Below are 25,498 nucleotides of genomic sequence, written 5' to 3'. Positions count from 1 at the left end.
TTCGGTTTAGGGATAATTACCCTTCACATGCAGCCAACCACTTTACCAGCTATCAGTCTATGCAGAGATAAAAGGTTGTGGGGGCTCCCAAAACATGAGAGCCGTATCAGCCTGGTTCATCTGAGGCTCACAAGTCAACCAGTCGGGTCACTTGAACCACCTAAATCACTTGCCTCCATTACAGAGCACCTTATTTGCAAGTAGCAATAATTATTTTGTCCAGACTGGAACCAAAAGGCTCTGCTATACAATGGTTGTTTACTATTTGTACTGCTGTGGCAGCCTGACGCAATCAGTGACTAGCAGCACCCTGGTTCACCGGATACTGTGCACAGACCACCCGTTCCCAAGATGTCATCAAATACTGAATTCATGCTTAGGAGCCACAAGCCAGCCAGGGAAGCAAGCTTTGAAACAGTAGCCCACATATTAACCAGCACCTGGGGGGCTTTCAGTCCAGCTAAGCTAACTTAATTGAGCTAAAAAGATGAAACTACACTTGTGCTGCCCCTCTGATGATGGTCTCTTCTTGGCATTATTTAGTTTGAAGGAAAGGGTCTGCAAAGGGATGAGGAGACCTTTGCCTCCTGGCAGTATGGAGAGAGGGATCCATAAGCCTTTTATGGAATTAAGGCACATCCTACATTTGAACTTCTCCATGCATCTCCCATTCTCATTTATCCTCCACACCTAACAAGAATGGCTCCTTAACAATAAAGACTGAAAGGTCAACAAGCACCTTGCTAGAATGTAAAAACCCACAAATGAATCTCACCACAAACTACAAAAAGCAGACTAAACTGAGGATTTTCAACTTTCTAAATGAAAATTTTGAATTAAAAGCAATGACAACAAAGCAGCCTCAAGCTTGTCCAAGTCTCACTCCTGCAAGCACACCACCATGCTGGCAGATCATCTGGTTCTCTTTAGCAACCATCTGTGCTTGCCTTCACTTAAAGAAGAATTAGCAAACAGAGGAATTGGCACACGTGAAGCACAGCATGTGACAGACTATATTTAGAATCACTTTCAGCTTCGCTCCAGAAACTGAAAGCAAGTAAGATCAGGTGTTTTAACTGGGAAATATGAATTTCAATGCCACCTTTACATACTGGCATTCATAAGAAGTCAATGCTCCAATTAGCTTAATTCTGAACTGTTTACCTTGCCTTCTTTCCCATGCAAAACTTAATGGGTCCCTACTGTTGCACTCCATCTACTTTACAACCTGGAGACTGAATTGATGAAGCCTTCACTGAAAAGCAGTACAGAAGAGATGGGCCAGAGAACTCCCATTCCTTCTTTGGTTTATAATAGTACTGTGTTTCGTTTATAAACATTAGAACTAGGATCCTACTAATTCCTGCTAGCATCTGGAAACTCCCTCCCCCTGACACAATGAACCACTGACAATTACTGCCTACAACATCGCTCGGTTTGTTGGGGCAGGGGAAAAGGTTCTTAGTCACCTAGATTACATTTAAAGCAAGCTTATCTTGCTTTCTTTTGCAAACATTATGAGGGAAGAGTGTCAAAAACTTTACTTTGTCACAGAGATTAAAAAAAAAAGAATTCAAACATCATGAGTTCAAAGAAACATTTAGTTTTTTTTACATTGGGAGCTGGAACACAGAGCTCAGCCAGCAAAATAAAGCTTACCATTACAAGCAAAGGTTCAGAAGACTTCTAAAAACAGTATTTTGAAGAACGGAATGAAGATTAAATGGAACAAAGTATAGTCTCACCTACTAATTTGTAGCAAGCTGCTCCTCAGATAAACATTAGAATACATCCCCATTTAAATATCAAGCTTTAAGTTCTTAACATTAAAATCAGAGTAATCTGTATCTTAATTCTTCACTAAATATGCCCATGCACAACTTGACAGTCACACTGATGACAGACCAATAAAACTAAAATCAAGTATTCTCGTCAATTCTAGTATAACACCAGATCAGCAGAGGATGTACAGTAAATGATACATGCTGCCATTTATAGAGGTGCCTCTGTTGTGGCTTGCAGGCGTTTTATGCTGACATCAGGTTGTGTTGTTAGCTGAGGTCACATTTTCTTCTGCTTTTAGCCTTGTTACCACTCTTGATAAACTGAAGTGCTCAGTACCAGACAAACACACCATCTCAAATGACACTGACAATCTTTGTCTTTAGCTTACTAACAAGCACAGCTATAAAAGTACTGAGAAAAAAAAAAAAAAACAAAACACACACAACAAAAAAAAACCACAACCAACAACCCACATTTGATGAATTTGGAGATCTTGGATAACTACTGCCTCCTATTAAAAGAACACTAAAATCATAAAATACTTTAGGTTGGAAGGGACCTGTAGGTCAGATAATCCAGCCTCCTTCCTAAAGCTGGCAAAGTTTAATTAGGTTGTTCAGGGCCTCATTCAGCCAAACATTAAAAGTCTCCATGGATGGAGATCCTCTGGGCAACCGCTTCCAGTGTTTCATTCACCATCCTCAAGGTGAAAAACTATCAGCTCATGCAAAAAAAGAGTAGAGGGCTGTTCCCTCAGTCCCTGTAGCACATGAACTACTGGAACTTGCATGAAACCAAATGAAAATCTTTGCTGGAAAAGGTCATATTTCCAATTTGGAGCTTTTCTGTAATTAGTGGTCTATGCATTATAGGTACAGAAAAGTCAAGATTCTAGCTCAAAAACTAAAAGATGAGTTGCTCAGTGTCTTTTATTGTCATTTGTACTGTGTCGTTTTACAGAAATCACTTCCATGCCGTAAGAGAACGGAGACCACTCACTTTCAAAAATGGCTGGTAGGGTCATCCCTGGCCAAGGGTGCAGAGCGCTATCAAATATTGCTCAGGTATATTCTCACCTCACACTGGTAGCATACAGCATTTTCTAGAGCATGTAAGGCATTGTCAAGCAATCACCTTTCCCCACCACAAGTTTCAAACAAAATACTAAGTTTTTACTCCTATTTTTAATGCTGACTAGCTAGATAAAATAAAGGCTTCACACGTATCTCAAACTATTCCACAGGACCTTGCACAGTCCACTTCTGTCACAAAACTCCCCCGTGCCCCAGTATGCTACTGCTTCTCCCACACCTTCCGGCAACAGAGTGCACAGAGCTGCTTATACCACGCTGCTATAAACAACAGATCATTTGGACAAAAATAGGGACAAGACTGCTTTAGAGCCCATGATAATAAATAGGCTTCAGGGAGCAACATGAAGGGGAACAGCAAGCAAGGAACACGGTGTGCATACGCAAGACCCATCTCAGACTCAGACCCTTGGAGAAAGCCTACTGTAGTGAGACAAGATCCAGCACATCACCAAAAGGGAAGGAAAAAAAAAAAAAAAAAAAAAAAAAAAAAAAAAAAAGAGACATCTGAGGAAAGCAGTAGAGACAAGTACGGAGCTTTTTAAGGGGGAAGTGACAGAGAATAAGTTTCAGTGAGCTGGTGCATAAACATTTTGCCCGTGGAAGCTTGGGATCAGATCTTATTTAAGTCTCCAGTGAAAAGAAGCGTGATTGTCTCTCCACATCACAGAAGCTCTGTGTGATTAGACGTCTCTGCAGATTCAGCTCCTGCCCAGCAGAGAGCTCAAACAGCAGGAGCGTAAATCGGAGCTGAAGTGCGCTGGCAGAGCTGCGGCAGGAGAGCATCGTGCCCAGCCCTGCCTCTAGGACTGCCCCTGCTCCCTCCTGCTCACAAGCAAGAGCCGAGGGGGTCAGGAGGAGAAACGTGAATGATCAAGAACGCAGACACATTCTTCATAAAGCAGATCTAATTAGGAATGCCAGGTCTCATTATGAGCCAGACCCCCACTAGATAGGAGTCCCATTACTCAGGAGATATGTATGTGGAAGACACACGTTGTTTCTTAAAAGATGTACGCATCTTTACCCACACCACACCCAAAGGGCACAGTCTCATTATGTGGGGGTGGTGGAAGCAGCACCAACTCTGTAAGAGCCAATGCCAACTGCGTAAAGGAGACGCCGGGAGAAGCAGTGCCAGCACCGTTTCATACATAAAACTTCTATTTCCCCCTTCCCTCTGAAAGGCTAGGGGCAATCATGCTTAAAACACCCAAACAAGGCCATTATAGCATAGTCAACCAGCAGTTTGCAGAGGTCCCTGTTCATTTCCCATTAAAATCACTAGAAAGAGTCCATTAACATCAAAAGGAGCAGATTTGGACTAAAAAAAAAAAAGTGTAAATTTATCTTTCCTACCTAAGCATCCAAAACTCTGTCAAACCACTATCCATCCTGGTCTCCAATGAAGTCCAGATGTTTCATATTCACTGGGCATTAGCATCGGCATCTAATACCAGAAACTTCCATGTCAACCATCTAAAGGCCCTTTGTGGTGCCCTGATGAGCTCTGAAGGAAGGCGGGCCACGTCCGCCACTGGAAAAGGAGCAGGTCTGAAAATGTCGTGGCTATAGGTTTTGCCACTCCTGAGAAAAGCAGTTCAGGTGACACTGTACAGTGAATGAAGGTATTTGTCTCTTCCCCTATAGCGTGTGGTTTGTGCTAAAATTCACCTGGCTTGACTCTGAAGGCCAACTGCAAAGAAGCAGCCATTAGCAGTTTTCCCTCACAAAGACTTGGCTGCAGCGAGCTCCCTGCAGGCTACATGCAGGGTGTAAACTAAGCCAGGATTATTCGGGGCCGTCTGCAGTTTTGGGCTTCAGGGGAATAAACAAGAAAGAGATTCAAACTGCTTTGCACTATGCAACAAAAGGATTCCTTTGACAGAGCAGCAGGGCAGAATTAATTCCTTCGGCAGGCAGAAGAGACCCAGTCATTATACAGTATTTGCTGTCTTAATACTACAAAAATAGGACGCTTTTACTTATTATAGTTTGGGTTTGCTCTATTTCACATCACTGTAAGTTACAAACAAAATACTTCAGCCAAACATAATGAAGGAGGGGGGCAACTTGGCCAGACCAGGGCCAAGTACGGACAATGCATTAACTGTACTTCCCACTGGCATAACAAATCAGCACTTGTCCACCCCTGCATTTCAAAAAATGGACCTCTTCATGCCCTCGACTCACATGGCTGTAACTGCAGTTATTGTTCTACCACTGCATGTTAAAACTGGATACACCATCGGTATTAGCGTGTCCTTCTCAGACATGGACTTGGTAGTCTAATCTTATCCAGTGAATGATTTGAATATGAAAAGTGACTACATATGAGAAGACCTTCAAGCCTGCAAGCACTTGTTCTTAGGTTCTTCAGAACATCAACCAGGTGCTCTTCAGTCTGGACACGTCAATAAAATCTCACGGTTATGGAAGCTGCAGCTGCTGTGGTTATGCTGTACATACACTGTTCTGCAAGGGCAGGGATGCTCTTCGTCACCAGCAAGAGAAACATGCATCTCTCGTGTACTCTTATTGCCCCTAAAAGCCTATCCTGTAGTTCACCCATTACCTTAGGGTCACGGCTGTCCTCAGAGGCTGCTAATTACAGCAGTTAAACTCGGTTCACTTGTTACATGCTCAACCTGAAAACAAATCTCGTCACATAAATGGGAGCAGCAGCACAGGAATTCAAAGTGCTCCACAAGAGGTACAAGAAATTTCATCTGCCCCCCCAATCAGTCTTTGGCCATTGCTGAGGCTGCTGATTAAGGACAGCAATTTAATTCTAACTGGGACAGTGATTCAATATAAAAATAGCCCAGAGCATTCACTTATAAGAAGTATCAGGCAACTACTCTCAAGAAGCCAGCACCCAGCTAGCGTACAAAAGAGGGGAAGACCCCCACCCCTCCACCGCTTTTTCTAGAGACTGAACTATTTGTGAGCCTCAGGCAAAGTTTCCTATGTCAAGAACACTTCTGTAATTCTTTCCATAGCAGCAGAAAGTATGTGATACCTTCACTTGTGCTCACTAAAGTACTTCACTGTGCTTCCCCAACAAGCACTAAAGACAGAATGTGTCAAATGCATAAGCAAACACAACCCAAACAAGCGTCACAAATCTGCAGAATATGCAACTATGGGATACTTTTTACCCACACCAGGTTGCCCTTAGTGTGCCAGCCTTTCTTTAGGATATTTGAGTAATCTGTACTCCTGTCTCCAAGAGAACTGTTGAGAATTAAAAGGCTGACTTAAAATCACTGCTATATTCACAATGACCGATGTGTGTATGTACAGGCATGTGTATGAACCATCCTGTTGATAAAATTTTCCCCTGAAAGATGCTGTGTATAATAAATGACAAAGCTAACAGATCAAAAACTTGAGATTTAGTTAGTTCTATGACGTGAAAATGTCATTAGAGTTAATATTGCTCCAGCTGTGACCCCTAAACTCTTTCGCACAAATGATCTATGAAGGAGAGACAGCTGGGCAAAGCAGCAGAGAAGATACCAGGAAATTTTTTAAAGACAATGACCACTGCAAATTCAAGGCTTTGTTTTACATATGAAACCAACCTGATACAGAAAGACATGAAAGAAGACAGAGGAAAAGCCCACAGCAGAGAAAACAGCAAGACTGCTACGCGCTACTGAAATGTGATCGCCTCTGCAGCTTTACCAGATGTTACTGCAGTTTCCATGGGAAGGGTGTAGGATCTTTTCCAATTCATTCTAATTCTTGTTACCAACACCAGACTGTAGATTCATCCTTGCAACGTGTTCCAAAGTTTCATATGTTCTCCAAAACAACCGTTGAGGTCCCTCAGATCCACATGGTACTTTTACCAGTGGGGAAGAAGAGAATAAAGCAGCTCACCTCCAGATGTGCAGGATATTTGTGCATTTAACCTGCACCAGCGTTAATGGAATTACGCACGTTAATCTTTTGCTCATGAGGTCGATACTAAACAGCATCATCTCATCATTTAGCTGCCCACTCCTTTAGCCTTCATTTTATGCATGTCTGTTGCAAATACCATGAAATACAGTGGTAGAGCGGCTCTGCTTGGTTACACCAAAGCTTTGCCAAAAGAGTATTTCTGTGTTGATATAAAGTGATGATACATGCACAGCCAAAGTAAACTCTGGTCTACTGCTTCTTTGCAAGGGAATCCCTAGGGTCAAGGTACTTTGGATTAAACCCAGAAGACACAATAGCACTAACTTACACACTTATTTTTGGTCTAGTGGGAGGTGTTGCTGCCTATGGCAGGGGGGTCGGAACTCAATCTTCAAGGTCCCTTCCATCCTAAACCATTCTATGATTCTATGATTTTTCTTCTTACATTTGCTACTACCCCAGTTCAGACAACCAATGGTGACCTGGAGGTCAGACATTTCCCAGCAGATGAGACCAGCTGGACTATGGCCCCAGGCTCTTCATTTCACCAGCTGATCTTTCAAAGCTGAGAAGTTCCCAGCATGATAAAATCATCATGCTTCATTAACAACAACAAATATGTCCTTGTTTTCTTTAATAAGCAGCTAAGTACATTAATTGTTCAACACAATTCCAACTTTGGAAAAAAGTATTATTCTTGACTCTTCTTTTGACCTGGACAGGAGGAGCCAGAGCGAAAAGGTCTCTCCACTGTAGATGGTGACACCGTCTAGCGACGGGTGATGTAGTAGCAGGGTGATGTAGTGATGTAGTAGACGGGATGAGAAGTAGAACCAGCCTAGACAGGTTTGGGTATTTTTTTCCTGGAGCTGGGACACATTTACTGTCTGTTCACAAGTAACACCACATACGCATTCCCTGTCTCCTCTGAAAATACATGTAATAATTGCCTTGGAAGACCATTGCAAAACCATAATATTCTGAAAGGATCCTAGCCCCTAAAATGAAGAACTTCCTGTAAAAAGTGGCATGTACCATCACATTTAGTATCAATTCCACAGCATTCAATTTGCCCAGGTGATTTTCACCTTCTAATCCATTACAAAAACAGCTGCCGATTAACTCGCACCTTGAGACAGTAAATATCAATCCAAAACCAAGGTCCATACAACTCAGATACCAACAATCTCAGACTTCCTAAATTCAGTCTACTATATCCATAGCATAACAGTTTCAAGAGGACAACAGGTACACTGAGTGGAGAGAAGGGGAAGAAAAAATAAAAAAGATGCAGCTTTTGCAAAGATGGCTAACAGAAATCGTTTTCTCTGAAAACTAAGATGAAAGACACAGGCTTCTGATGTACCAAAAATAAATGCAACACATGCTTCTATCCTGTAAATTACTTCTTAACAGGTGAATAGATACAGAGCTCCTCTGCCCTTCCATATCACCTAGTCCCCTCCAGCCTCTCCAATTTCCACATATATCCTTTCTGTTAGAAACACAGCTAAAACAAAAATGCAGAAAAGCCAGTGATATATCTCCATTTGGTACATTCTTGGAACTGTGACTCAATGTTAATTCAAAAGTACTTATAACTAATTTAAATAACCTTCCCAGCTGATGCTGCAAAAGGAAACAGTTAGGAAATGAAAGCCTCGGTAGTTACTCAAAAACATCACAGACCAGGAAGGGTGTCTGAAAATACCTGTCCATCTCTCGCAACCTGTTCTGTTCCCTTATACATACATCCTCCCCCTTAACCCCATAAAACAGATCATCTATCATTTTTTATAGAAGCTTAAACTGAGCTTGATGCCACCAGGCTACAGATGTTTACAGGCTATTTTTTTAAAGTTCCACTTTTACTGCAAGATTGCTTCAGTCTCTTCACACAATTAACAAGAAATTTAACAGGCAAATATTCAGACACAAACAAACCAACCCATCCATCCCTGTGGCGCGTTCATTAGCACCTACCTTTCCCTGTAGTCATTATCTGCAGTGCTCATGAGATGCTGGGGAAGAGCACTGTGCTCCGGGAGCAGCCCTACAGTACATGTCTCTCAGCAACTTAACCACCAGCTCACTCTCCACCCTCCCAAACGACTGCTCCCTGTGACCTAGCAGACGATTGCCACCTCTCCTCCAAAATAAAAGCCTGCTCAGCATCCAGCTCAGCGCCATGTGTCCTCCTATGCCTGCTTGCTCACATCGCTCCCTTCTCAATTGGGGAGTTTAAAAGTCCAGGAGGCAGTAATATGATAATTTACAAAGTTGTGTCACAGAAAGGGAGCAGAGCTCGTCTTGTCCGTTTATACCTTCCACAAGGATGTAATACCGGTTAATCATACTCATTCAGGTATCACTCAGACATCACTGCTCTGCTCTCTCAAGCCCCATGCAGGTGAAGGGGTATTTCCTTCCTTTTTTATGCTACAAGAATGCTGAGTCAATGAAATAAATTTTCTATTTCATTTTCAACTTGAAACCAGTATTCATAGAGAACAAGCCATAAGGAAATTAAATTCCACAAGGAGGTATGAATGCAGAAAATTACAGTGCAGCGTTTGTTGGTTCAAAACCTCTCTGTGTTATCCCAGACAGTCACCCCTCCTTCCAGTCTGTAGTTCTGGTGCTTGGATGCGTGTTGACAAACAAATAATATCCCACCCACAGACGCATGGCAATGCTTGGCAAACGTGGGTGATTTTTCCTCCTTATAATAAATATCAAAATAACATTTCAGTGACACTTTTATTACCAGCAAAACACAGGATTCTAGACTAGTTCTATTTTCCATCTAAATCGCCTCCAAGTTGTCAACTTCATCATAAACAGAACTGATTCAACAAATAGCATATTTACCTTAAATAATATCTCAAATACTCTTGAATAGAGCTACGTCTGTAACATTGCTCCTTCTTCATAGGCTTTCAGTAACTGCAACATCTGCAACTTTAGCATTGTTTTAAATAACCTCTTAGAAGACTAAGTTACACAGGCATCTACTGAAATTGCATCCTCCCCTCACCTTACTCTGTGCAGGTATCTGTGTGCAAGAATTCTCAGCTCCAGACTTCTGTCTCTAAGATTTCCTGCTTTGGTTTCTTCACAGCTCAAGACCACGGCCACCTCCACTATCCCTAAAATCTTGTTCTCCTGAGCAAAGTCAAAACTCAGAACTCAGCGCGGACGAGAAAGTTCAATGCCCTCCCTACCCACAGGTACCATAGCAGCACACCACCGCAGTATGCCAGCACGCAACAATGTAGAAGCATCTCCCAAAAATTGTGTGACAAATAAAAAAAAGGAGGGTTTACATCAAAGAATGTCATATTATGATATTGCAGTGATAAAGAGCATAAAAAAAAACACGAAAACATTTTGGTTACTAATAGCTTTGGTTTGGATCATCATTTCCTATCAGCTGTATCTCTCAGTAGATCACTTATTTCATTCTTAATCTGTCCTGAATCTTGATTATAAAGTCTTCCGCGGTCCAGGTGTGATCCAAAGTCAATTCAAATCCATGGAAAAACTGTACGCTTTGTGTTCAGGTCCTTCCAGACATAATACCAAGGAAACCCGTGCAGCATGAAATTTCTTGGAGTCTCTGTTTATGTCCAATAGCCTCTCTCTGCATCACATCCAACTAAAGATCATCGCACAATGCCACACGAAGACAGCAGCTGACTAGCTGGCAATTATTGGCTCTTTCATGCTGAAAATATATTTGTCCCAGGGGAATAAGGCATCTGCATAATTAGCAAAAGCAGTTACACAAAAAATAATTAGCATGCTGAAAGCCCAAAGGGGAAAAACTATAATTTTTGATTCAAGAGGCTGACTAATTATATGCCAAATAACAAAACAGAGATGCACTGAGAATCATCGAGAAATGCGACGTGGATTGTAACTTCACATCCTAGCTATAAGGGCTGCTGCCTAGCAACAAGCAGCATACTTCAGCACGCCAAAACCTCCCTCTGACTTAATGGAACACCTCATATTACTATGCAAACCTCCCCCACCCCACTACGCATTTGATTCTTGTATTACTACACGATAAAAACAAAGCCTAGCCAAAAAAATAATCAAGCAATTCAAGATAAATTCAAAGAAGCACTAATGGACCATGGTATAGAAAGATAAGTAAATATAAAACATATTTTCATAGACTTAAAAATTCACATTCTGATTAGAGCTGATTCATTAGATTTATTCAAGGGATCAGAAAATGCCCTAATATTTTAAGCACCTTTTCTAGTAGACTGGCTAAGATTTCTGTTCGTTCATGTCTTGGGAGCCATTAGTTAGGAAATCTTTAACAACTTACAGCATACTCGCTAATCTCCAAATTACTCCTGATATACCAATAATGCTGCTGCAACTGCTTGCTTTTACTTGACTCCTCGGTGACCTGGTAGAGGAAACTTACCCCAAACAGTAGTCTCAGAGCTAAGAGACCAGTTTTAGTCATCCTTATTCTTTGACTGTTTCTTTTGCCATTTTTCACCATTTCAGAAGCCAGAGTTGCTTTCCCACCTGCCCAGTACCTCTATGTTCTGCAATAAGTCACGTTTGACAACCACTTTCAAGTCTTGTTGTAATTAGCACAACTCCAGTGCTCCTGGGCCAGGGCTGAGTTATGAGTGACACTTCAGCCAACAGCTTGCTCTTGGTCCCACCTAAGTTACCCACCACAGAAGTATGGATTCACCATACTCACCCATAATACCACATTAAAAAAAAAGTTAGATTTTATGTTTGCTAGTGAGCTAGAAGTCACAATATAGCTTCAGTTAACCTTTCCATTTCAGAGGCATGCCTTAACCCAAAACAACAGAAAGCCCTTCCCCAAGAGGGGGAAGTATGTCACTTTTCAGCTGGGTCCGTTCTGCAGCCGATACGCACCCAACACGGGGAGCAGCTCGGGGCAGAAAACCCATTGCAAGGGAACTGATGCCACTCCTTCCGCAGTGCTATTTTACGCTGACAAGGGCTTAAAGACTGTGGGAACATTTGCCAGTCTGCCTCTCAAAACCTCTGGGACACTCTTGCAGCCTGCATAAAACTAGAAATAGTACACACTAGCTACAGAGAGGGACTAACGTGAGCTTTAAGACACAATACAACTCCACCGTATTGCCTGAAATCATCTGATCCAGGCCCTGGGATGCAAAGGTTAAAGCGTTAGCATTGTGTTCTCACGCGTACCACCGGTACAGGCAACACCTGGCGGCATTTCAACCCAAAAGGAGCGGTACTAACGGTAACAGACAGACATCCCCTGTAATCAATACCATACTCTGCCAGACTCCAAGGATTAACAAGGCTGAGACAGCTACTTCCTGAGAAAGGCAAATCTTTTGGATGTGCAATATTCTTAACATCTTTCCTAGTGTTTTTGACAGCTGCTGAAAGTCTCACCTTTGTTCGAAAGCTGCAGGAGGTGTCAGGGACACAAGAAACACAACAGACAGCTTGTCTTTAGGCCATAACAAACTTGTGACCGTGGGTGAAGATAAGCCTTCTCCACTGGCTTATATAACCTCAAAAAGATAAAGTAGAAGTTGCACAGAGCTGCCGACATATTAGATATGGTGAGCGTGTGTGCTGTATTTGTGCTGTGCCTGGAGGGTGAGGAAGGAGCAACAAACCAGCCTAATAGCACCATGGGAAACTGAATTTTAATACTCAAACACACAAAAAAGATTAATAAACTAATGTTCTCATTATTAGCTTCACAAGTGAGAACTATTTTAAAATTAACTCATGCAACTACAGACTTTTTTTATTGTTAGAGAAGATGAAAAGGTCCTGGCAGAGCAGTGGGAGATCCCATCCTTTCCACTCCGTGGTCTCTGATCCCGTAACACTCCTCCATTCTCCCCAACTCCCTTTTCCCCAGGCTACTTCTCAGTCTCGGTGCCCACACAGGAGCTTCAGCAGAGGAGAAATGCTAACACAGGTGGCTCTGGGGATTGCATCCAGCCACAGCGCCACTGCGAGACATCAGCAGATCAGGTTAAGCAGAGTGAGGAAGAGAGGAGTACTTGTGTCTGGAAACACAAAGCCTGTCAATGAACTCAAGGACATGAGATCGGATGTATAAAGGTCTCAGGCATTGAATATGCAAGAAAGTTAAATCTTCGAATTCATCTAAACAGTGGCAGAGAAAGGGGCATTAAAAGAAAATAATTTTCAATGAAGCCTAAAACTAGCAGACCTAACACACATAGACGCTTTACTTGCACTTGTAGGGAAAAAAATGTTCTTAAGGAATCCCTCCTTAGGAATTTTCAAACAGATAGCTTGCTTTCTCGGAAAGAGATGGCAATTTAACAATTGTCAGCCCAGAAGAGGTCATCCCCATTGCCCCATCTTGCTCCTTTTGATATCTTCAGTGGTGCCAGCAGCCTCGAATCACATCGCAGCACGTGCTAGGACGCTCAGTCTAGAGATCAGAACTACCTCTCAAAAGTCAATGATTCGCCAGCGATGTCTCTTGCACTGTTCAGGGACATATACATGCAAAAATGACTGCACAAATAAAACTCAAATTTGAGTTAACTCTCTAGTTCCTTGCTCTTAATTGATGTTCATTCTTACACATCTCACCTATTTCATACTAAATACTCTTCTAATTAGTTGTGACACATCAGATTTTCTAAGATCACCTTCATTTGGATTAGGAAAAAAAACCTCTGTAAGCTTAGTTTAAATTTAGCTAGGGGCATGTTAAGCTCCGAAATCTCCACCCACCCCAACCTGAAGGAAGTCAACAGAAATCCCACCTACGGTCATCATCCCACCACGATTTTTATTTTAAATGTCCATGTAGCAACACATCACACCACAGAGCACAAGTACGCCTCCTCAAACTCCAGACAACAGCAATGTGCACGAAATAATGATGCATCAGAACAGTTTTTTTTGAAAACCCATTTTATTCCACTACTAGCAAAACAAACAAACAAGAATCTACCTCAACCTAGCCAAGTGGAAAGCAGGAAAGTTGGATCACCAGTAAGTTTGTTTCAGTTTGAACCTGGATTTCAGAACACATGGAGGTTGCAAACTTTAAGATGTTTGCTAAGGGATTAGATATTTACTCCCTTCTTTTTTTAAAAGTACAAGAGTATTTCTTTCTAAACTCCACTTTTTTGCCACTGTAAGCCTCATTTACTTATACAGCCAATATTTCCCCACATTATGCAAAAGCAGTTTTAACCCATTCCATCACAGAGAAACCCACACTAGGTCCATTTTATTATTCCCTGCAGGGATGAAGTTTTTGTATTTTAAAATGGATACAGCAAGAAGAATGATTCCTAGAAGTGAAAAAGATTTTTTTTCCAATTTAAAAGAGCAGAGATCACTCTGCTCTCCTGGCTTCCAAGAGCGTGGTGGGAGAGATTGGGGACATCACCTCTCCTGCTCTCAGCCTTGCAGAGGGTGTGTGCTTGATAGGAACCCACAGCACTGAACCCAAGTTCTCCATCTCTGCTCTGCTTGGCTGTTAGCAGAAAGACTAATTCCCTCATCAATAGTCTATCCCTAAAAATCAGCATTACTTATTAAAAATACTTTCTAGCTCATAAAACTTATAAGAAAAGCAGTAATAGACACTTGTTTTTAAAGCAAGCAAAATACTCGTCTCAGACAAGAAAAAACAGAATTAAGGCTCTGAATAAGGGCTGTGACTATCAGTTATAAACACAAGTACGCAAACTTAGAAGCTGCAAAATACAATCCCTAAACAATATAAGCTTTGAACAGAACACTGACACTATTATGTACACTTTCTGTACTATTTAGGTCATTAAACTGAAAAGGTTTCTTCTCTCAAATGACTCTTTAATTTACCTTATGAACAATTTAAACAAAGATGCACATGGACTTGAAAACAAAAGATGTATTTCCCTAATGACATGCGAGAGGAAAAGGAGGACAGTTCTAACACTACTTTCTGTTCTTGAAACTTAAGCTTCGTTCTCCTTCTGATACTACTAGGAAGACAGAGTTAGACAAACTAAACATCAATTTATTTTCCTCAAAAGCTACATGTGTATTTCTGAACGATGACCCAACACTTGTCTTCCCTAACAGAATTCTTGCTCTGTAGCCATTTGAATGCCTCACCAATTAAAAATTGCTAAAAAACACCAAAAAGAGAATGCAAGTACTCCTACTCACCACTTGAACTCTGGATCATGTTTCCAGATTTTTGGACCTCATCAAATTTTGTAAAAATTACATTCAACCTGTTTGAAAGTTAAAGAAAGAAATACACCATGAACAATTGAACTTAATTTTCAGGAATTCTAATTTAAGATGTTATAGAACAAATTTTCCTATGACCATATAAATCATCAAATTGCAAACAGACTATTTTAAAAGCATTGATAATATTCATGCATTCACAAAAATACATTTTAGACTTGATCATTCTAAAAGCCCTAGATTTAAACTAAGCCAGTTTTAAGGAGAGACTTTACACCATACTCGACTTGAAGAAAGCAAAAATATAAACCAGCAATGGACTGTGACATACGTTGCACAGCTGGTCCCCACCGATTTCAGTTTGGATCTTTGAAATCAAAATGCAGGTCACAGGAAACATGCAACTGTAGCAAGATTTTAGGACTAGTGCTGCCCGTTACTCCTGTGTGAATGATTCAGTAAGGAAAAGGGAATGGGTCTGGGCAGCAGGTTCAGCTGTATTTGCTGCCTTGGGGCAGTCCCCTTTACGGACACCGGAATTCTGGGTTCGTTTCAGGATTTCTGGGGCATGTTCAGCCTGGAGAAGAAAAGGCTTCCAGGAGACCTCGTTGTGGTCTTTCAATATACAAAGGGGGCTTCAAGAAAGATGGAGCGGAACTTTTTACCAAGATCTGTAGTGACAGGACAAGGGACAGTGGTTCTAAACTGAAAGAGGGTAGGTTTAGATTGGATACAAGGAAGAAATTTTTTTACAATAAGAGTGATGAGACACTGGAATGGGTTGCCCAGGGAAGCTGTGGAGGCTCCACCATTGGAAGTGTTCAAGGTCAGATTGGAAGAGGCTTTGAGCAACCCGGTCTAGTGAAAGATGTCCCTGCCCATGGCACAGGGGTTGGACTAGCTGATCTTTGAAGGTCCTTTTTGACTACAAACGTTCTGTGAAATTTTGCTTCACTCAGGTCATTGAAAGCACTGTCAAAAACATCCATGTTATTTTAAAATAATTTGAGGGGGGGGGAGGGGAAATCGCAACATGCAAAGGCTGGTAAGAAAAACTGAGAAGCAATTGATATCACAGAAAAATAAGAGATACAATTGGATATACTATGTTACTGGAGATGACGTCTAATTGTAGATGCATTTCCAGTTCTTTACTACTTTGCCTGTCTTAACTATTTGCAGAAATACCACAAAAACAGCAAACAGCTTCACGCAACATTTGTTTTTAGCCTTGACACTTCCTTCCCATTCACGTCACTGGTCCGATGGAGCAGATCTTTACCACATCTCATCATCTGTTAACTTCACATCCGTAATAATTTTATTGGTTTTCCAAAGATGCTGTGGCATACTTGGGCAAAGGTACAGGAACCACATTAACTGCAACCTGAGTAAATGTATGTAGGATTTTAAAAAAAAAAAAAAAAAAAAAAAGAAAAAAAAACACCCACAAGAACAAACACACTCTGATCCCAGGAAAAGGTTCAATCATGCAGCTCCTCAAGTCTTCTAAAGGAAGGGAATAAAACCAGCCCCAAAATAGTGAAGACATAAGGACGTTCATAACTTACCGAGATTGTGGTAATCCTTTTTTACCGAGATCAGCCCTTACACGTTCACCAACATGTCTATAAATTTCCACAAGGCTGTTTATTGCTGCATCTCGAACCTGAATGCGATATGAGAGAAATCAATCATCTTTATAATTTAAATAAATAAATCCTTGCCCTACCTTGAAGAAAGAAGTTTGCATATTTCTCAGCAACTACAGTTGCCACTATACATTTTACCACAGAGTTCATGAAGGAACCTTCATTCCTGCATTTCAGATATTAGCAGTATCAGCAGGTCTAATTTAAATGAAGAGGCAGTCAAAACATAAGATGAAAGGTTTTGTACATAGGGACACACACAAGGAGCTCAGCTGCCTCTGCCAAAGCCCATCCATTGTGTGCAATTGCGGAACAGGTACATTTACTGGATCAAAAAAAGCAAGGAGACTGTATGTTTATGTAGAGATGTTGTTTATAGTATATTATAAAACAAATTGATTTTAAATGCTGCCTTACAAACTTACATTTCTGTGTTGACAACAAAATATGGAGGGAGAGAAGTAATCAATCACCTGAGTCACCATGAATTTTGCATGTTTTCCAAACTGATTTGCAAGAAATTGCTGAGCACATCCTTCCCTCCACCCAACAGAAGAGCCACAAATCTGATTAAAGTGTCACCTTTCTGTAGCGAACCCCCTTCCTCCATCAGATGCAGCAGGCAGAGAAGGTAAACCATCTGCTCTGTCTACAGAAGTACCTATGGACCCAGGCACTTCTCAGAAGATGGCCACACAGCTACCCAAGCACCCATGCGCATCAGGACGAGACACAGGGTATTTTGTGGGCACAGTTAGAATCACCTATAGGTGGGAGTCAAAGGGCAGGCACATGTGCCTTGCTTCCTAGCCAAAAAAGTCTAATGCTTGACTCACACTCCTCTCGCCCCATTCTCCTGCTCCGCAGCCTTCTAGTTCAGCAGGTCATTGCCAGTTTCCGAACTGCTGCCTTCACTCACGCCAGCCCTTACTCAGGCTGTTGCCTCTCTCCTCTCTGCCCATCAGTGCCACACACCACCATGCAGGACATCTGGGCACAGCTCAGGAGGGTCTCTGGTGTCCCCAGTTTTTGAGTATGCAGACCCTGACCCAGCCTCGCTCCCTGCCTCTGACAGCCAGGGAGGAGAGGTGGCAGCTCCTGTATCTCTGCCCACAGCGAGTCTGCCCGTCCCAGGGCCCGGGCCCAGACCCAGACCACACACCAGCCACAGGGGCACAGCAGCGAGGGCATGCCAACAAGCTCCGCCATACCCGCAGCCTGATACCACGTCCCCTCCAGCCGCGGCACACAGTGCAGCTGACCGCGGAGGTCCTCACTGCGTGATGTGGAAGGATTGCCTGTGTGTGTGCAGTTATCAGAGGTAGGGTAAACCCCATGGGAGCCCCTGCTATTCATATTAGAGCACCACAGCAAAAACAGACCCTTAATGCTCAATTTTCTTTTTGAGAGAATAGTCATAGTCTAAATACTGTTGTTATACCAGATGCTCACTGGGTTATGCATTAGTTGAAAACAACAAACCCACTCTTTCTGAAAAAGGCAGTAACAGAACAGCTTCCACATCCATAACAAAAGGAAAAAACACCGCACTTGACTTGGACCTGTGTTTCTCCACCATCTGTCACCAAGAGAGGGCAGCATTGACCGAGCATCAGGTCTCCCAGAGCTCAGAAGGCACCGGCAGCGCAGGAGCAGCCCCTACGTCAGGACAGATGCTCCTCAGCCAGGAGCCACTTTGACAACGATTTGTGTCTAATCAGTTCGGGCACGGGCTTTCTGGGGATGAGGAACCAGACCCAGGAGAAGGGGCAAGAGATGAGCCTCACTTCCCGCTGCAGCTGGGTACTGGGATAATGAGCTGTGTCAGGTATACAGAAGAGGCAGTAAGGAGGGAAAACATAGTGCCTTCACCAACTTTCCGATTCATTCAGTTGCTCATCAGTGGCAGGACCAAGGTGTCTGTCTGTGCAGCAAGTCCAAGTCCTGAACCCAGTATCCCCTTGAAGAGCAACAGCTTGCTCAGTCACAGCTCAGAACTATGAAGGACCCTGAACTCTAAACATCCTTAAAAAGTTCTTGGGATACATGTTTCTCCTCCTGCATTGGCACAGCCAGCAAGGGAAGGGTGCTTCATACTTGGGGAGGCCCTGACAGCCATGGGAATATGGCAAAATTCCCAGAGCCAATGTAAAACCGTTTCCCAGTTGGCCACCCCACGCTTCCTTCCAGCTAAACACCCCCTCCGGACCTGGATCACATACGTGTCACCCATGCTATGAGGGCAAGAGGGATATTAAAGAACTGCTAGTACACGTTATGTGACAGAAACATGAACCCTACTTCCCCACCCCCTCTTCTCCCTAACCTCCCATACTTGCATCTAATTTCAGGTTAGCTCTTGCCCAGGGGAGGACAAAAAGCACATAGAAGTGACAGATTTTTTTCAGCATGCATTTTCATTTGGCTTGCATCATTGATTTAAGGTTCCCATACAGCTTGTCTTCCCTCCATCCCTTATTCAGAATCTCCCTGTATGACTTCTGGTAGCACACATGACCAGGCAGTCCAGCTGGTCCCATTTGCCCTCCCTGCCCAGACTGGTTCTTCTTGGAAGGTGAAGGGTGCTGCACCAAGCCCAGAGGGACCCCTGCAGCCTCCCAGGCATTCCGGCTGTAAGGCACAGGAGTTCCCTTCCCACAAAGGCCTCCTGCTCTGTTCACCTCACCTGCAGATTCGTGCTGTTGAACTCTTGCAGTAATTGATATGTTGGTTTAGGCATACTTCAAATTACACCTCTTCAAAACCAGCCAAGGGCTCTTAATGAACAGCATTGTTCAGAGTTCACCACCAGCAGCACAATTAGTTAATTTACCAGCCAGAACACACAGCCCCGCTTACCAACAAGGCAATCGGCACAACCTTTAGATGTGACTCACAGCAAAAAGCTTACCTGGCTGTTTGGATCTCCAAGTAAGTTACATATATGTGGCACTATCTTACTCAGTGTTAAACTCTGAGCTCCAGATCTGGGAATAAAGAACAAAAGAACACCGGTGTGAGTCACAGACCAGGCTTCTGTACATAATGTAGGTTTGCAGGAGGTTGTGACTTACGCATTAAGTGTTGCAATAAGGCAGAGGCAAATCCCTTCTCTTGTCCGGAAATTCTTGTGTTTGAATCCTCCTAGCATCCTGTCCCACACGTACTGTGGAAGACAGAAAAGAAGGTGAAACGGGAAAAAAACGAGGTGGGAGAAGAGACAGATTCTTTCTTCCAGCAAACATACACCGTAACATCTCTAGAGCTTAAGTATAAGTTTTATATCCATCCAAGCAGAACAGGACAAGAAGTAAAAAGACATTTTTAGACCTGACTAAGTCTTTGTTCTGTGGTGACTTCACAGTAACTCCTCAGTAGCTAAAACAATGCTTTTACTTACGGAAAGCAAGTACCCAGGACCCAAAACAACTACTCTGACATCCACCCATCCCATCCTTGGGAAATCCACTGACAGCGACACTCCCATGAGTATCCTGACACACAACAGCATTCTCAAACGAAGCGAATAACAAGGCATAAAGAGATGAAGCCATTTCAGACAGAGCCATGGGAGAAAACCCTCTGTCTGACAGAAGAAGGTTGTCCTGTTTAAGCAGCCAGTCTCTCTCACACTGCAAAGGACTGTCGAGCATACCTGAGGGTTAGCAGCTTGTTCCATGATTTTTAGAAGCAAGGTCTGATCCTGCTCCCTCACCGAGTCCTTAGAGTCCCCCAGCCTATCAAGTAAACTTGGCAGCACTGAGGAAAGAAAATAGGAACATCCAAATCCCTCAGAAGCAAACTGTCACAGTGGCACAGCCCCTCTGCTCTTCTCTCACCCCATGGAGGGATGAGCCTGAAACCACCAAGAGCCTCCTGAGGGCTCTCCTGGGGACAAAGAAGGCTCTGCATACAGCAGCCAGAGGGGATTGCACCAGAGTGGTGGTGACACCCACACACACACACCCCCCAAGACCCCTTACCTGTGCCAATCTGCGCCTTGAAGCGATCTTGCAAGCGGGACACCAGTGCTGAAAGGATGTCAATCCCCAGGAGAACCACCTGCAAACACAGGACAGAGTGTTTCAGTGCACAGCCCTTCACCCCCGGCCTCAGCCAACGCACCCAAGAGGTGGCAGCGCTGGCACTCGCTCCCCTGGGAGAAGGGTCCCTTCCCGCCCCACCATCAGCACTGCTCACTGGGGTGATAGGGCTGCAGGGGTGCACACAGGTCTTCCTTGCACAGCTTCTGACAAACAAGCTGAGTGGTTTACAGAACAGAAAAGCCCCAAATTACTGCTCCATGTGACATTTACAAGCCAAAATTCCCTGCCAAGAACTTGGCAGAGCCAACTGTAATTGTCACTCAGTGCTAAACTCCTACATATATATGTGCAATGTACACATACCACGTGCATAACAATTTCAGTATTTGCTGTAGCTAACATTTGTAGTTAATTGTAATTATTACACTTCGAATTAGAAAATGGTTTGCACTAACAGCTGCTAATTATTTACTTGCAGAAATTAAACCAAACGCTTTCATGATGTAACTGAAACTCTGGGAAAGGCACTTTGTTTGACAAAAGCTTCAAGACAGGTCACAAATCAGAACCCCCACCCTGATTAACTCCATTTAATAACAGGAAAAAAAAAAAAAAACAAACCCAAAACATCACATGCTGAATATACTGTGTCGCTTGTATACTGAATGCTTGGCAAGACCCTATAGATCATGGCAGCTGTGTATGAGACAGCCCTCCGCAGGTTTTTAGTGAGGCGCAGAGGCTAGTCACCCCAGGAGTGTTATGGACAGCCGTCCAGGCCTCCGAGGCGGTGTCCCCAGGGCTGTCACAGCGCGGCGGACGGTGCACACCCCGCACATACATTTACCCTGTATATATATATCTCTACACGTACGCACGTGCAGGGACGCGGCTGCTGGCGGGGCGGCGGTCCCGGGCAGCGCCGCGCGCGACCGACAGGGGGCGCGCTCCGTCGCCGCCGCCTGGCGCGGTTGGCCAGCCCCCTATGCAAATAACCGCCCGGCTGCCGCGGAGCACTCTGGGTAGCGCCGCCACAGTCGACAAAAAGCATTAAACCGGAGCCGGGGACGCTACGGAAACGCCGCTCCCCGTGCCGACCCCGGGCGGAGCGCGCCCCCGAGCCGTGCGGCGGGGGAGCGGGCTCCGCGGTGCGCCGTCCCTCGCCCGGACCTAGGCCGCCGTGAGCTTTCCCCTACCGGCGGCGCGCCGCGAGGGCCAACAACCGTCCTTATCTTGGGGTTGGGAGGCTGCTCAATGAACGCGTGGTGAGGGCAGCACTGCTAACGCCTTAAGCAACACGCTGGCGCCCGCTTCGCGCGCGGCGCAATTTTTGGAACCTCGCACCGCGGCTCGTGCCCGGCGCGTTTACAACAAAGGCCGCTCCCAGGGCTGACCCCGTACCCCCGGTCCTCTCCGGCCCCCGCGGTGGAGTGGCCCAAGGTGCCCCTGGGTGCGCGGCACGTCGCTACCGCCCGGTTGTGCCGCACCGGCACTCGGTAATCCGCAGCAGTACCAGCGGCGTCTGTTCCGGACACTGCAACCCCCGCGGTCCATCGCTGAACCCTCCTGCTGGAGTGACGGCAGCTGCCGCGCCTGCTCTGCACACCCGAGCCTTCCACCCTCCACTCGTCGCGTGAATTCACACCAAATTCTGTCCTATAGCAGCAAGGCAGCTACAAACAGCTCGCAGAGGAAACGGCCCACTCCATGTCAAGTCACCTAAGAAGAAAACTTCCTAATCCAAACACCCGGATCCGAACCTCTCCCAACATACCACTTTACCTTCTCCAAACAGCTCCTGCAGTTTTCTCCCATTACAGTAACGGAGTCTTCAACCATGTCATTTTTTTCTTAATTCAACATCACTTGCAGCATGCTGACAACGTCCAGAATCTATTCGTATGCCAAGGGAGAATTTCCCTCATGCTCTTATAAGCCGTGTTTCATTTTCACATTCATCTTGCACCCTGGATTTAACCCACCACCGACAAATGCTCACCCACCTCCAGAGCCGGCTGCCTTAAGACCTGTCCCTGCCCACCTGTCTGCCAGCTCGCCTGACTCCTCCTGGTTGGGTATGGCAGCAGAGCCCCGGCCAGAGGACAACATGCTTTAGATCCTCGTTAGCCGAGAGATGCTTTTAAGAAAAGTCACTGGACCTGTGAATGCCGGTCACCATTTATAGCTGTCTGACCAGAGTCCCAGAGAAGTTAAGTGTGCTGCCTGCAATTACCGAGGTGTGCCCCAGGGATAAATCGGATCCCGGGAGAGGAAGGGATCAATCTCTTCTTCAAACTGCCTGCAAGGCAGAAAGAGCAAGGGGAACTCATCACTCAAACATTAAAGGAAACACAGGCACAGTGCAAACATAGCCAGTTACCCTGCAGTTCGCCCCCAGGATGAGACAGGCAGGATGAGCTAAGCCTCCCAAGACTTTCTGCTGTTGTGCTTATAGAAATGGAGAGCTAATTAGCACAGTAATTACAGTGGTGTCTTGGACAGCAATTAAGGAAACAACCGCTGGGGGTGACCAAGTGTTGTTCCTTTCCATGCTGGATTCGTTTATCAACCCTGATGTGCCACCTGCCTCTGAAACTGCTGAAGGTCAGAGGTGGAAAGTTGAAATTGTGTATGGATTGAGATCCAACGGGTCCGTTAGAGAGACAGATAAAAGGAAAACCCCGGGCATGCTTGGCAAATGAAGAATGAATTGAATTCCAGCCCTTGTTGCATTGGATTGACAGCACTGAAGAGCCCACTCCAGTTTACCACTGAAGTAGTTACTCAAGCTCTGCCTTAATTAACACACACTGATGACCAGGAAGAACGTCAGGAGCGGGGGACTGCATGCAGCGCTGCAGCAGTGATGAGTCCTGTCAGCAGCCACCCCATTGCTGCGATCTTGCAGCACAGCCCTTGCCAGGGAAGCCAGCTGGCAGGCACTGCTCCACACCGAGGCACAGGAAAGGCAGCTCTCCATGCAAAATTCCAGATAACACTGCAGTGCTGATAATTACAGGGCTATTCCAGGCCTCTGCATCAGCACAGGTCTTGCTTCATGCTCCAAGCAAGGTAGGACTCAACTCACCAGTATGTCTAGTAGCACAGAGGCCCACAGCCCTCAACCAAGAAAATAGCAGGTCAGCAGCCGCTGCTTTTAGCCCCCTACTTTATACAGGCCCCCAAAAGAGTGATCTCGGGTCTCCCAAACCCACCGCAGAAACACACAGTGGCACAGCCCTAGGGCTGCAGCTCTGCAGTTTGCTTATTTGACTCCAGAGGTTCCCCGAGACTGTCAATAAAACAATTTGTGCCATCCAATATTCAGCTCAATTGGTATCTGCTGCTGCTTTGTAGTGTCTGGGAGTACTTTCTGGAGGCACTAAGGGCTGTCAGCAAGCCATTCTCCTGCCTCCCTCCAACAGCCAGGTCTTAAGGCACCACCATTCCCAGTAAATAAAGCTCTTGTTAATTTCTGGGATGCAACACAGCTTTTCCCAATTTAAAAAAAAAAAAAAAAAAAAACAACACACAAACAAAAAACAAACACACAGGTATTTTCTGTAAGAGGTCATCAAAAACTTACTTCAAAGAACTCAAAGCATCCGTCCTTTAGTACCTGGGTGGTGTTGAAAGGCCTGCAGGTAGCTCCACATATCTGAGAGCAGACAGCCTACCATCATCTGCTCTAACAGTAAATGCTCAGCAAGCATGGCAGACAAATAAATGCATCCAACACAGTTTAAAACAAGACACACCTAAACGCACTCCCATAAAAGGGCAAGAAAGCAAGCAGCACAATCCAGCACCAGCTGATCCAACACAAAGTGACCGGAATGAATCACAGCCCTGGGCTACCCCGATAGCTTGCACTATAGCAGCTCTGGACTGTAGTGGGGAAGAGATGAGCCCTTTCCTCTGCTCTCCACACCATGCCACAGGCAGCAGAGATATGGTGGCTGCTGCATGAATCTTTATCTCATGTCTCTGCAGGGAATCAGCAATAGGCTGAGCATCCCCAGTCTTCCTTCCTGCTGGACCTTCCACACCTGGCAGCTTGGGACCCAAACAGGAACACTGGAGGTACAGTTTCTGCACCAGCTGTGTCACCATCTTGCTTCCTGCTCAGTTTCCTCATCTCCAACACTGTGGTGACACCTTTTGGCTATTTCACTTTGGAGTCTACGAGGTCTTTCTTGGAAGAGGAAAGGGAGGTGGAAAAGGACGAACTTCTAAATCTCAAAGTGCAAAAAAAAAAAAAGCATAGGAGAATTCAACCAGGTTTTTTGAATACTTGCTTAGATAATCTTTTGGATTCATAAAGACATAAAAGCACTTGCATACTTTAAGTAAACTTAATATATTTGTAAAAAAGAATGCTTCAGATTACACATTGAGAAGCCCAAGACAAGCACCAATGTCCCACATCACTGACTGATGACTAAAGCTCATCAGGCAGACAGGGAGCAGTTCTAATTCCTCAAGGCATGAAACATCCACCACAATTGAAATGGGCACCCAAGAGCAGGCAAGAGCTAAAGTTAGCAGACATTTGCAAACTTAGTTTTGAAGTCAGGTACATATTTTGGCTCAGGACAGCAACAATAAAACTCCCAGCAGACAGACAAACATGAAGTTAGCTTATGAAATGCTGACTGCTGTATTCCACCTGTGCACCTCCACATCCACCCTGGAGGAGCCCATCTCCTTCTGCCATTCCAGCAGTTAACATTTCAAGTTCCAAGGCAAGATCACATCTGCAACATGAGCACATCACCCC

General features: G+C 44.4%; 1 protein-coding gene across 1 annotated transcript in view; it reads right to left on the bottom strand.

Annotated features, from left to right (window-relative positions):
- The window catches only part of CLASP1 (cytoplasmic linker associated protein 1), a 171,868-nt gene that overhangs the window by 113,483 nt on the left and 32,887 nt on the right, over positions 1 to 25,498 (bottom strand). The window contains exons 2-7 of the mRNA XM_082484322.1: positions 20,656 to 20,734; positions 20,328 to 20,431; positions 19,747 to 19,838; positions 19,584 to 19,659; positions 16,592 to 16,689; positions 14,994 to 15,061 (exon numbers count right to left, since the gene is read on the bottom strand). Coding sequence (XP_082340448.1) covers positions 14,994 to 15,061; positions 16,592 to 16,689; positions 19,584 to 19,659; positions 19,747 to 19,838; positions 20,328 to 20,431; positions 20,656 to 20,734 — 517 coding nt within the window. The remainder of the gene's footprint in view (positions 1 to 14,993; positions 15,062 to 16,591; positions 16,690 to 19,583; positions 19,660 to 19,746; positions 19,839 to 20,327; positions 20,432 to 20,655; positions 20,735 to 25,498) is intronic.

This window comes from Vanellus vanellus (genome assembly GCF_965231255.1).
Source record: "Vanellus vanellus genome assembly, chromosome: 5".
NCBI lineage: Eukaryota > Metazoa > Chordata > Aves > Charadriiformes > Charadriidae > Vanellus > Vanellus vanellus.
This window is presented reverse-complemented; position numbering and strand designations above follow the sequence as displayed.